The sequence below is a fragment of the Haliaeetus albicilla genome, chromosome 4 (assembly GCF_947461875.1).
Source record: "Haliaeetus albicilla chromosome 4, bHalAlb1.1, whole genome shotgun sequence".
Lineage (NCBI taxonomy): Eukaryota > Metazoa > Chordata > Aves > Accipitriformes > Accipitridae > Haliaeetus > Haliaeetus albicilla.
The window spans coordinates 23,674,138-23,688,122 of NC_091486.1; the positions used below are offsets into that span (position 1 = coordinate 23,674,138).

The following is a 13,985-nucleotide window of genomic DNA, read 5'->3' on the forward strand; positions in this document are numbered from 1 at the left end:
CCAATCTTTGTTCCAAAGATGGAGAGACGTTTACATATACTGAAAGGCAAAGTGACCTGTATAATTAACAATAGCAATGTTTAATATTTTTATTATATGTATATACGGTCTATTTCCAAGGTTGTTCAACCACCCATTATGAAGACGCTCTATGAAGAAGAAATGGTTTATATATGAACTATCTACTATTATCACTGCTATTACAAACAGCATACCCTAAGGTATATTTTGCTTAAAATAATTACAAAATACAGCCAATACCACTACATTAATTTAGCAGCTATACAATTTATTGCATTCACACAAAAAGAAAAAGCAATCTGTTCTGTACAGAAGGAAATAAAACTCTCTTGCTTCAATCCTGGAAATAACCCAGTGTGCTGGTTTTGGCTGGGATAGAGTTAATTTTCTTCTTAAACCATAACACCCAGCCAGCAAACTTTACTGCAAATGTTTGTACATATAGCTCCTGTGGAAAGTGCTTAATTATCTACTATGCCCAGGAAAAAGGGGAAAGGAGGCATATGTCAACAGATCAAAGAGCACACCAGAGCACTGAATAAAGATCACACCATAAATCAAAATGAAGTAGCAAAATTTGTGTTAAGTGATTTCCACTAGTGTTTAATACAAATTTCAGGATGGTTTGTTACAAATTTTTAGTCATTATTAAACATCAGAATCTGCACATTAGCCGAGTCACAAGCAACAGACAAGCAAAAGGACAAAACAAGAAACTTTTCCCTAGTGTCACTAGAGTTCCTGCTGTCTCCCCGTCTGCCCTGCATTTTGGTTGTCCTCTTCAGATTCAGTGGATTTGTAGATATGGCACAACCACCTGCCTTGGTTTTACTGGAAAAAAACCCAACATTTTTTGTATGAGTGAATTGTTATTGACTAGATACTTCAGAATTAGTGTAGCAAAAACAGTTGGTCACTTTCTTTACTTTATAACAGTCTTGTACTTGCTTAAAAACTAAGCACGGTCTAAACCAGTAAGTACCATTCTCATGTATCCCTCTACATAAATGTAATGCAATAACAGTGGAGATGGGCTAAATGTACACACTGTTGATAAAGCAAGCCAAAGTTCAATTCTAAGATTGTATTTCTCTAATTGACATTTGTATATATTCAGAAGTCTGCTTTACCAGCATAGGAAGTCATGCTGAAGCAAAAAAAAACCCCAAAACCAAACCCACAAACCAAAAAACATTTGAAATTAACAATTAAAATGTTTAATATTATATAATGTGTGCTTCCATAAATATATATAATTAGAGATTTCAGGTACATATCTGATTAAAGAAGTAACTTCAGATTTCAAAAGTGAAACTTACAACGTTTTCTATCCTGGGCACAATTTGTTCGCAATACCCTACTTTTTCTTTCCCCCAGATATTAATTAACAATAAGTCATTTTAAACTACATTTCCTATATAGTTGTCCATGTCTCTTATTTATTTCAGTAGTTCTACTTGCCTTTCTTTTGCCAATATTGTAATATTAGTTTTCCCAACTAATACGCATAATTTGAAAGTATTTTAAAAACATGTCCTTGATTAAGCTTTTTGAAAACTGAAATGTCACGAAGCCAAAATACAGAAAGTCCTACTCAGATTGGAAAGTTCTTATCGGGAACGATGCCTTTGCCCATTTCCCCTTCTATCAATCTTACAACTGTTCAGATTAGTACAGTTCACTTTACAGCAGATATTCTACACTTAAAAATAGTAGCTGATCTTACTACTACTAAAACAGGCACCACTATTCTAAGAGGCAGCCAATACTTATGCTGCAAGGTGTGGAAGAGAAACAGCTAATTTTGCTCAAGGCCATAAGAGAATTCAGGGTTTGGTTTCTTCTGATGTCACATTTTTGTTAAATGAACAACACAGCACATTAAAATCATGCCAGTACCAACATATCAGTGTGAAAGCCAAAGCAAACATTTCATTAGCCTCTACACATGGAAAATCTACATCACACACATAAATAAGACTGCATGATGCTCAAGAGCTTATCACCACCATCAACCCCCTGGAAAATTCTACAACTGAAAATGCTTTCTACTAGACTAAGAGCTATGCATACTCAGAAGTCACAAGTAATAGCAGAGGGTAGCAATCTAATTAAAATATAAGTAGATATTTATTTACATTTCCCGTGCAGATGCTACAGTCTTTTAAGACTTAGGCCTTGAAGAAACACAGCTATGTTTTAACCTTTGATTTATACCACAAGAGTTTTATTGCAGGTTACAATAATACCATGGCTAACCAAAGCTTCCTAAGCCACTTAATTCATAAAACAGTATCTTACTCTAATGGGAGTTTAGAATATACCAGAAACTCAGGATCAGATCCTACCTTCAAAGACCCCTTATTGCACCTCATTCTTGAAACATATTTGGGTTTATAGAAATTAAGCAGGTCCCTCATCTTGTCAAAGGGAATGAAGATCCTTAGCATCTAAATTTAAATAATTTTTTTTTCTAGAACACAATCAGTTCTATGTAGCTTAGCAGCTAACAACTTGCAAAAAAAAAAAAAAAAGGTTGTCATCTGTGACATGCTTACCTTTCAGACTAAAACAAAAGCAAAAAAAGAGACTTTGAGAGTGTCACTATATTAATGGGACTCAAAACTGCACACATGTTATAGATTACATGCATTCAGTAAGAGATTTATTTTATTCATTCACCTGTTTCTTGTCCTCTCCTCCTTGTGGCTAAGTGATTGTAAAATTACATTTAAATAGCAGATGAGGCATCTTCAAATACTTTAAATTCTCAACAGCCTCAGTATCATGGTCTGCATCTGAAAACAGTGTTTGCATTTTGGTTTTCTTCTTAAAAGCACTTGACATCTTAGTGTAGTCCTGTCCTTTTACTGTCTCTCCACTGGGTCAATACAAAAACATAGCGTCTTTTTTTCTAAGACTCAAGCCCTAAGAAAGCAACGTCTCTCGGTTAACAACAAAAATATCTCAGCTGCTATGTAGATTGCCATTTTAGTGTGATTACATTACCCATAACAATATTAATAAAATGTACTCTGGACTACTCTTTTTGCTCCTCCCTCTAGCATATCTGACATATCATAAAAATAATGCTTGTACTTATCCAGGCAAATGTTAACTATTTGGTTTCAGCACTGTTTTGGCATTTTGGTAATTCTTTTCTATATGGTGTTCAGTTTACAACCTACAGCACTTTAAATATAATGTATGTGTCACTAAGCTGTTATAAAAACGAGTTTGACATGTTTCTGATGAGCATGTAGATAGCAAGTGGAGACTTCAGAGGAGTAAGTCACAGTGGAAGATGCCAATCACTGACTAATCTGATACCTATGCATATCACGTGCAGTTAGTATGTAATGATAACTTACATGCAAATCAGAAAGATTTTGTCTTCATTATTTATGCACCAAAGAATTTCCCCCCAAAGAGGAAATACAGTTGCAAGACACACAGTGCTTAAAAGAGACATGACTCAGAAATTAACACAGCACAGCCTGTGGGGATAGTGAGAACAGATATTCTGTTTCTCCAAATCTCTGAAACAATTGTGCTTCAGTCTAAAACTTTTTACATATTGTGAATTTCAGCAGGAAAAAGATACATATTTATACTTAGTGACTATTCATATTCAAGGAAGTAAAATAGTGCCTGGTCACAGTTATGACTAGATTAGTGCATATCCCTTTATTGCACATAACGCAGAAGTCAGAAATGCACTCCCTCCCGCCTCCCCCCCCCAATCATTTTCACACACATACATTTACAAAAAAAACAGGGAAATGTTTTCAGTTCAATATATTTCTCCTTTTCAGTGGCTAACACAAGATTTGTAGGAAATAAACATACTCAAATTTGCTTCAGTTTCTGGAGTTCATGGTACAATTATCTATAAGGGTGCCTTTCAGTGGTTTCTTCAGGATTATTCAGAGATGGCAGTAATGGTTTTTGGAACTTGCTTTGTATCCAAACTCGTTGCATTTTCACTTTTTTCTTCCTGTTTACTTGTAATCGCCGATCAACTAAATTCTGTACTTCAGTTAATCCAGCCAAGTTGAACATGTTCCACACCTCATCTGTTTTCTCATATGAAGAATTATTGTAATTAAAAAAAAAGACATTTGTAGAATGTAGTAATTAGCAACCTGCAGTTCAACCAAAGATGGAACTAAATCTGTTTTGCGATTTGAAAGATCAAGGAAACTGCCTGTAAGAAGTCTTCTGTTAGAAATTCATTTTCACAGCTCTCTATTTATATTACAGTAAAAAAATGTTATGTTGAGGCCCAAACCACATTGGTTATTACTCATAGCATTCATAGATCCCCTTTCTTCAGAGAGTTCAGTATGCCAGAGTTGAGGAAAACAAATGTGTGCCATTTGGTCACTGCATGTTATCAAGATAAAGTTATTTCACCTGACAAATGACAATCCACAAATTTATGCCAACATAATTATCTCCTTGTCACCACTGGAAAACTTTAAGCTTCTTTGTCATGAGTAAACACAAAACAAGACATTTAAAAACTGAGAAGGCTCTTTGAATTCAAGTTATTTCCCATACAAGTCCCAGATCCTCCTTCTCACTTCTAAAATTACACGGGCTGGGATAAATCCTGATCCATCTCTATTGCTTACAGTCTAGGTTGCAAAGGGTAAAAAAAAAAAAAAAAAAAGTATTGTGATGGTCACTTTCACAATTTCCAGTAGCTGGCTAAAACATACCAGTCTAAACTGACTGCCAAGAGAACCAAGTGAGTGGACAGGCAAAGAGCAATAAAAAGTACAGCCTCACAGCTCAGTTTCAGCAAAGCAGAACAAAATATCAGAGCACTGCTACCAACTGTCCTTCCAAGCATGTTTATCTCAATTTTAAGAAAGAAATCAAGGACATCTTTAAATAACAGAATTTGAGCATACCATTAGACACAAGATGCTTAGACAAACAGAAATTTCAAGTGATGTCTTTAAGAAATCTTGCAGACCCCAGACACAACAAGTGTACACATAAAGGGAACTATTTTCTTACAACACTTAGATTTGGGCTTTGTAAAAGCAGAGTATTAAAAAAAAAGCCAATAAAACTTTCTTTAAATTTCTATTCTAAGATGAGCTTTTATAACACAAATCACCTTGAGATACACTCAACCCTTTCTATAAAACTATACCATTTCATACCTTTGGTAAAGAAATATACTCTGGTTCCATCTCCTCGTACATAAAAATTTTCTGACAGGCAATGACCTAAGAAATTAGAGCAGTAATGAAAAAGGACATAGCACTTTTTTCAAAAACAACTTAAAATGAATAGTGAACTACAGAAGCATTCAGGAATTACCTTTTTTAAAACGAAGCTGAGCTGTATCATATCTTCCATAGTCTCGAAATAACAACATTCCTCCAGGTTTCAGTAGTTTAGCCAACCTATTTACAACCCCTTGCATCCTTAGAAAATAGATGGGATACTGGTGAAATTTGCAAACATAACTGTTTTTTTCTAGATGCTTGGAATATACATAGATTTCAAAAAATACAGTGAGAAGATGTGTCTATATTTACTATAAAAAGGCCAGGCACTAGTGAACAGGAAGAACTCTTTACAAAAAAGCCTCTAAACCAAAAATTTAAAAGGAACTGTAAGAGAACACAAACTGGAAAGAGAAAAGGAGCCCGTTTCCTTCACTTGAACAGAACCTCAAGGATGGATTAAAACACAGTTTTTGAGTATATGGGTCATATGGGTCAGGCAGATATATGACAAACAATGAATGAACAGTTTGCTATGTGCTTTGGTGAGCTAGACTGAGCCTTCTTGCTGTACATAGCAAAATCAAGAGCCTGGAAGGCAGACAAAAAACTTACCTGATTTCTTTATGGGGGTACTGATCATACACACAAAATCAGTATCTCCACACCAAATGGTTGAGGATGGAAAGAAGAATCTGAGTAGTCCCTCAGGAGAGAAATCTGGCAGAACTCCATCTGGAGATATTGCTAGTTAGAGGACGAAAGTCTGCATCCTCCAAAATGCTGACAAGTTTGTGAATCTTGGTGGTATCTAACATCACCTCTTTCTTCCTTATCAAGATTACATCAGCCTGCTGTATGTATGATAGGAACAAGTACCATACACAGTACTCTCTCCCCTTCACTAGACCAGAGCATCTTCATTCTCACTTTTTAACCTTACCTTGGAGCTTCTTATAAATACATTTGCATTACTCTGCAAAATACATTGCTAATGAATAATGGCTTGGGTTTGCCTCATTCTTTCAGAATAAACCAAAGGAGTCAGGTTTTCCACATTCATGAAAGACCACAAAAGGCAGTCTGCACCTGGCAGGCTGCAAGGTACAAAAGTCCACTTGCCTAATTCAACCCTTCCTCCCACAGGGAAGCTGATAAACCATGTAGAATATGTGAAGCCAGAGTCAAATGCAAAATGAATGGAAAGGAAAGGCAGGGTGCTGTATCTGAAAAGAGCTAAAGAAGAGCAAGTTCTACTTAAGTATACAAAATCAGCATACCAGTACTGTGTGCCAAGAGAACATCCTTACACCATGCCTGTCTCTCAGGTGGCCTTGCCCCTTTGCCCCAAGAATGTCAGAACTCAGGCACTAATGCAATTTAGTCTTCATGCAACAGCAGTGCAGGCATCTTACCTTAATTTTTAAGGGACAGAATTAGGAGGTAGTTCAGCAGAAAATAAAATCATATCTCCAAACAAACAAACGAACGAACAAACAAGAACAAAAAGCAGCATACACTTTTTAGGCATGGAATTCCCTTAAGAGGAAGCCAAGTGCTTTAAAAGTTGTCCTCTTTGCTCATGGTCAACACAGGCAACGAAGTATGCTGCCACAGACAGAAAAGGCAGCACCACCTAAGAATAAAAGACTGTTCCAAGGCATTTAGTTGTGCACAGAATTAGCCTTTGCCTATATAAACATAAGTTTTGTGCACATGGAAAAGAAGTTTACATACACAAAAAGAGAAAGTGCTTTGAGAAGTTGCATCCCGTAGGACTAGAGCACATTAATTATATAGCTTGAAGAAAATTTAATACCTTTCAAATTCTGCAACCAACTTTTAGAGGGGCCTTCTAGCAGAATTGAAGTGTGTTAAAAATGGTGTACAAAAGTAGCAATTATCAAAAACTAAACACAACAGCCTGAAGAGAAATCACTAAGGAACAATTGTGCTGAATACAAATCTGTCCCTCTCGTGTATTTTCCAGGTCTCCATAGTACGTAAGTTCTGCATCATCACTCTCTCAGTTTTCTTTTCCATTTCCCACTTTCAAAGTTTCCAGAAAAAATGCATACTGAGCAAGATGAATCTGGATTACATTTGCCTTTATGCAGTCATTTTAATTCTACGAGATGACAGTAATGACTAACAAATCTTAGGAAAGTGGATCTTACAACACAGATAATTACACGGAAATCTTTATGTGTGTATACACACACACACACACACACAAAAGCATCCATGTCAGCCTTTAGATGCTGACATGGGGAAGAAAAAAAAAACAAAACAAAACACACACCCCCTTCTGAAAAGTCTAATAGGAAAAGACCCACAGAAATTCTGACACAACGTCTGATTTCTGCTTCTACAGGCAAAGCGATTGAATGAATGCATCTCTATTGTCCAATTTCTTCATGGCAGCATCACCACTGTTACAGAGATCTGAAATCTACTGCTTGAATTGTTTTTGAAATCTGGACCCAGGCTTTGCATGACTCGTGCTCATCTCTGAACAAACAGGAAAGAGTAATATCCTATATGGGAAAGATTTTTCTGTAAAGCTAATCATTAATAACTTAGGCAGGGAAACAGTTCTCAGACTTAGGCAAATACTGTTCTGTTTGCCAAGCCCATTTTAATGACATTCTTAAAGTAATAAATGTATTACCACACTTACAGCATGTATTTCCCTTCATGTGATCTAGTTAAAAGAAAAGTCAAGGAGTTTTAACTTACATGCCCTCTTTTGCATTTTTCCCATTAAAAAAAGGGCATTTTCACAATCAGCCAGCCTTAACAGTCATAAAGTTTGGTTCATTAGACATTGAGAGGCATTAGTAACAAGGCTAACAGCATTCAACATAACACTATGCATGAAAATTAGATCAAGTTTTCTTAATCCAAACAAGTTATAGAATTCTGAATGCATTTTGGTTCAAAGGACCTGCGTGTAAGCATTTGCGTGTGGTTAAATCAGCAACCTAAGCCTTTATCAACATATTGTAAGGTTTTAAATCATGAATGTTTGGTTTTGATCACTAAAAATAATTTCCTTCTAGAAGACTAGCAGTCTCTTTTTTTAATTTCTAATTTTCTAGAATCACTGTCACTTTTAATAGGGACGTATTTAGTTACAATATACCCCTTGTATTTTGATGGAGACAGGAGACTCGCTAATGAATTAGCCTGACCAGCTTTTCTCTTGAAGCCTGAAAACGGGAAACAGCATTTTAAATACCTTGTTTTATATATATATTGTAGCTTACTAAATAATAAATTAAAGATTCATCATCTTCTTTTGCTTGCTATTCTTGAAAACCTCCAGCGATAAAAGAGATTTAACCCATTTGCTTTGCCCTTTAGTCTTCATTTACCTGTCAGGATGAATAGTAGAGAGCACAAAGACAAGGAGAATGACATCCAGGATCTCATCTGGAAAAGGATAGGGTAAAGCATCATCACACACATCATGAACAAAGGCAGAACACCAGGCTGAATTGTAGGATGAATGTGACTGTCAGGAAAAAGATGAAAAGAGGCACAGAGAGAACAGTAGTAGTTAATACGTTTACTGTGACTCAAGAAACTTTTTTCCTTCAATTATTCAGCATTGTAAAACATCTCATATAAAAGCCTATTCTGTCTGGTATCTTACTCAAGCTGAGAAGCAAGCTCACTGATGGTATTCATTCCTCTCTACATAGAGTAAGACTTTGTTCTTTGGAATATTGAAAACTTCAGTTAAAAGTTGTCAAAGCCATCACATTCTTTTTCATGAAGACAGCTTCCTTGCAGCCTCCTGAATTACAGGCTTATAAGGTACTCTAAAGTGAGCATATGAATTACCTTTACCAGCTCCACTGCTCCTGAAGCAAAATCACAACAGTATAGAAAGGTTCCAGGTGTATTGCTAGGAAAACAAAACCAACATCAGTTAAAAAATTATAATTGTAAAAGATGAAAGTCTACATCAGTGTTCACTGAACTACAGAGGGCCCTTTGTGGTTCTCCACAGGTTTGATCAAGCATGCTTTATTGATGTCTAGCACATGGAAAGCCACATAGGTTGTAATGAACCAATAGGGCAGACAACAGAATACCAACAGGCAGTTAGCATAAAAAGGAGAGTTATAGCCTTGTTGGGGAGGAAGTGAAAAGGAAAAGAAAGAAGGTCACAGAGGGCTGTCAGGATTGATGACAATGTCCTGGTGTTGTATTACATAAATGCACATTAAAAGGTCACATTTTCTTACAGAAGTACTGCATTAAGTCTCTATCATTAGCCCATGTATGCAGTTTAATTAGCAATATGATTTGGGCAGGGGTGGGGTGTTGCAAAAGTCATCCACAGTTCTGTAGAAGCTTGAGTTCCTATGTGCCACCTTACTGTGGTTTTGATTAGATTAAGCAGTATTGGTTGTTTCCCTCCATTATCCCCTTTGTTTTGTAAGCCAAGATGAATAAGAATTTCCTGTAGCACTGTTTTCCCTTCCTTTTCCATCCAAGACTAAGCCAGCTGCAAAATTTCCTTTTACCATTCATCAGACACTAGTAACTCTAGGGAGAAATTTTTTTCACCTCCAAAAAATTCATTTAAGAGAAACTGAGCAAGCCCCTCAAAACCTACTGAGGGATGACCTCATGGTCAACTCATGATCATTTAATCTCTCAAAAAATATTTGAGGTTTTGGACAGACGGTTTCTTTAGAAAGGGAATCAGTAAACTCTGGCAGTGACTATAAGACCTCACAGTATACACAGCTGAGTCAGTGACCTCTCTCTGAGGGCTCAACAGGAGAACTCTTGTGGACCAAAACACATTCCATCCATGTTGCTGAGCAAAACTTTTATCAGCTCTGTGCCCACCTCAAGAGTTGATGAGTTTAGATATTTATCATTGATGATGACAAGAGCCAGGTTTTGGACCCAGCCAGTCACTTGCAAAAGGTTAAGCTGATTACCTAATTGACTTGTTAGGATGTTATTTCAATTTTTTTTAGAGCAGAATAGGAGCTATGTAGAAAGTCAACTTAAAACAAAGACACAGCTTGATCTGGATGGTGATTTCATGATGCACGGTATTAAAAAGCAGTAACTTAAAATTTAAGGGGGACAGGGGGAATCAGTTTAAAAGTTACAAACCCAAGTGAAAATTTTTTTTGTAGCCAGGGTACACTCATACTTGACACTGGCTTCTTTTTATATGCATAAAAAAGGCAATTTTTATATTAAATTCAGAGTTAAACCAACTGTGCTATAAAGCCAGGCCTGCTAAGATATAAGACGTGTTTCCATCAGGTCACATACAAGACAAATGTGTGAGTTGTTCAACGTACCAACCAATGTGATTGACTGAAGGATTTGCATAAGAATAGAGATCTCCAGGAAAAATACCTAATGAGTGGATTCTTAATTATTAGAAATGCCAACCTGTGACTAATGCCTCCTGTGAGGAAAACACAAAAGTTTGTCTCACCTTTTTTAATACAGCCACATGATATCTTTTCCTTACATAGTGTTACTTTCTAAACTCTTCATATGAAACAGGGCTCTCCTTTCATTACATGCTGTCTAAAGCAAAGCATTTGTTGCAGGATGAAGATGCATTACTAACACTAATAGGTTTCATGTATGACCCTGGTGCATCACTCAATTCTTCCTGCTTTCTGTTTCCATATCTGCAAAATGGAGTATTTTTATAAAGTGGTGATGCTAGCAACCAGAATTGATTTGTAGAATAATGAACTGTACCATAATCAAGCTCTTGGAGGCATGAATAAGAAGAAATCTATTTCAGCCCTTGATACATACACAGCCTTTCCAATAAAACCTTCCTGCCTACATGGAAGGGAGGACATGCAGTCATAACAGCTTCTTCTAAAACTGGAAGCTAAGTGGATTAAGATGTTTCAAGGAATTAAGTAATGCAGTACAGGACTTGTGCCTTCCCTGACACTAAAACCTGAAGCAATATGACAAAGCATACCAGCCAAATTCAGAAATAATACAACTTCTTACCAGCAGATCACATACCATTACCTACTGTCTCTGATTTTGGCCTTTTGAAGAGATACCTGGTAGCTTTACAGTGACATATAAGACAAGAGAATATTTCACGTGCCTGAAATTAACTACAATAAATCAGTCTGAATGCACCTGAAGACAAACCTTGTCAGCAAATATGGTTCCCCCAAGACTAGGGTTGACCAGTATGAGAAGTATCTTGTACTGATGCTACCAACATTATCTGCGGTCTGCAAGCAATCAGAATTTCAGGGCTGTAAAACAGTCCACTCAACACTTCCTGCAGCACTGGTCTAGCACCAACATTTGAAGAAAATGAACAAGATGAGACTAGAACTTTCATATTTGAAAATCCAGCACTACATACCATAGAACTTTCAAAATAGGAAAGACACTGTTTCCAGCACCACAACCAACCTAAAATCAGAAGAGAAACAAAAAGTTAAAATATTTTTATCTTTGTCTTAAATTAGTTAGTAGGTAGGACCCATTAGACTTGAAGGTATGTTGGACAGAAAAGGTATAAACAGCTCATACCACAATTCTCAAATCATTTCTGTGATCACATTTCTCCTCAATGTCTTTCTAAAGTTAAGAGAGAACCCTTCTCTCAAACTGCATAGGAAAATGTAATATTCTTGTCCAATTTCACCATTTGGCAAGAATGCATCAAGTACTTTCACTTTAGGACAGAGTACTTTAAGAACAAAGCACTTTAAGACATAACTTTCCTTAGGAAATTAGAAACTCAGCTTCCAGTGAAAATGGAATCTGACAATCTAGCCCTAAATTCTGATTTGGGAGAAACTTTAAAAGGGAAAACAAAGCCCAGATCCTAGGTTTCTCTGAAAGTTTCTACCATAAATGAATGTAGTGTGTCGAATTCTAAATGTTTACTTTCTTGATACTTACTAAGTATCTTTATCAGGCTTTTCAGCAATTAAGTGGATTTCTATATGACAGGTAGAACATTTGCCATGCATTACCTCTAATATTCTGTAAGTGGCATCACTACCAGGGAAGGATTCTAGCCTGCCAAGTTCTTCTCCACAGTTTTTACCCTGAGGATTGTCAGTAAGAGATTTTGCTTGTTTTTTATTATAAACATATCCTTGTACAGAAGTAGAACCACCTCCATAATTTTTCTTCCAATATTTTTCTCCTTCCTCAGACATTTCATTTTTGTGTGAAAAACTGTTGGTACTGTTTATTTTTGTGTGTTCTGAAGATCTTTGTTCTGTTTGCAACTCTTCTCGCCTTTTTTCTGGAAGAATTTCTGGGAACTCCAGAAACAGCCAATTGCGATCCTTGAAAAAGTTATTTTTATGAGTCTTGTAAAATTCATTCCAATATTTACTGGCTTCTCTCTCATATTTATCTGAAATTAAAACAAAACAAAAACTTGGTGAATATGAGCTTAGCTACAAAATACTGCAAAGCAACATGGAATTTGGACCCTAAATTTACAGTTTAAAAAATCTGTAGTTTCCCACATTGTACACGTTTAAATAAAAACATAAGGATTTGGGGTCTTACCTTGATCTGTACACAAAATAACTGCCATGAGGGTTTAATTACATTTTATGTCACTTAGGATGCTTTCTGCATCTTTTTTTTCTTTTTTTTTTTTTCTGTGGAGTGATAATTGCTACTGCATAGCCAATACACAGTAATTCATTCTTAACCACTCAATAACGCAGTTTTGACAGAAAATAACAATACAGTCAGAAGCAACATACTGGCTTTCTTACTTTCAAAATCTTACAATAGACCTTTTTGTTAACTTTTAATTCACAAAATATTCTAACTGAATGTTAGAATGTCAAAGAATAGGACTGAAAGGGATTTCACCCAGTCAGGGAATTCATATCTGTTCTCCACAGGAATTTGTCCAACTTATTCTTAAAATACCACCTTTCATATAGGTTTGACAACTTTCTTCAGGAATATATTACAGTCCTTCACCACCTGTACAGTTAGAAACCTTTTCCACTACTCAACCTGAAATTTTCTTATTGCAATTTAAGTGCACTAATTCTTGTCCCATTAACCAAGCAGATAAAGCAAAGATTACTCACTTCTCTTTGCAACACCTATTTACTTATTTGAAGTCTTTTACTATGTCTCCCATAAACAATCTCTTTTCTAGATTGTCTAAACCTAACTCTCTTCTTTTTTCCACAGAAGTCATGATTTTTAGACTTCCAATAATTTTCATTTTTCTTCTCTAGATTCTCTCCAGTTGATTTACTACTTTTTGGTGCTGTATTCTGGTGAAGGCATTATCAACACAGAGCAAAAGGAATATTTTACAAGGTTTACAGGCTGTAATCCTGTTTATAACTCCCACCTTGCCATTTTGCAACAGCATGACACTGCTGATTCAGCTGGTGATTCACCACAACCCTCAGATCTCCTGCAAAATGACTACCTAGCCAGTTGTTCCAGAACCTAGTATTTTTTCAAGGAATTATTCCTAAGCAATGTATTGTGCACTTATTTTTAGCAATTTTATGTCTTTCAGATCCTTTTTTTTTTTCCACTGTCCAGATCTTTCTGAATCCTAATCCCAACCTTCACCATACTTGAAACATCTCTTCACTTAATATCATCTTCAAGTCTCCCATTTCCTGAGGTCACTAATGAAAATACCAAGCAGAACTGGACATGGAACAAAACACTTCTCTGCTC

General features: G+C 36.1%; 1 protein-coding gene across 12 annotated transcripts in view; it reads right to left on the reverse strand.

Moving 5' to 3' along the window:
* METTL8 (methyltransferase 8, tRNA N3-cytidine) overlaps positions 1 to 13,985 on the reverse strand; it is a 53,468-nt gene that overhangs the window by 24,326 nt on the left and 15,157 nt on the right. For 4 of the 12 annotated variants that reach the window (XM_069781431.1, XM_069781423.1, XM_069781427.1 and 1 more), the window contains 7 exons: positions 12,281 to 12,672; positions 11,662 to 11,711; positions 9,117 to 9,180; positions 8,645 to 8,784; positions 5,359 to 5,465; positions 5,199 to 5,264; positions 3,683 to 4,097 (listed from right to left, as the gene is read on the reverse strand). In XM_069781431.1, the coding sequence (XP_069637532.1) occupies positions 3,907 to 4,097; positions 5,199 to 5,264; positions 5,359 to 5,465; positions 8,645 to 8,784; positions 9,117 to 9,180; positions 11,662 to 11,711; positions 12,281 to 12,672 (1,010 nt within the window). In that variant the 3' untranslated portion in view covers positions 3,683 to 3,906. The other 8 variants (XM_069781426.1, XM_069781424.1, XM_069781425.1 and 5 more) reach the window with 8 other exon arrangements.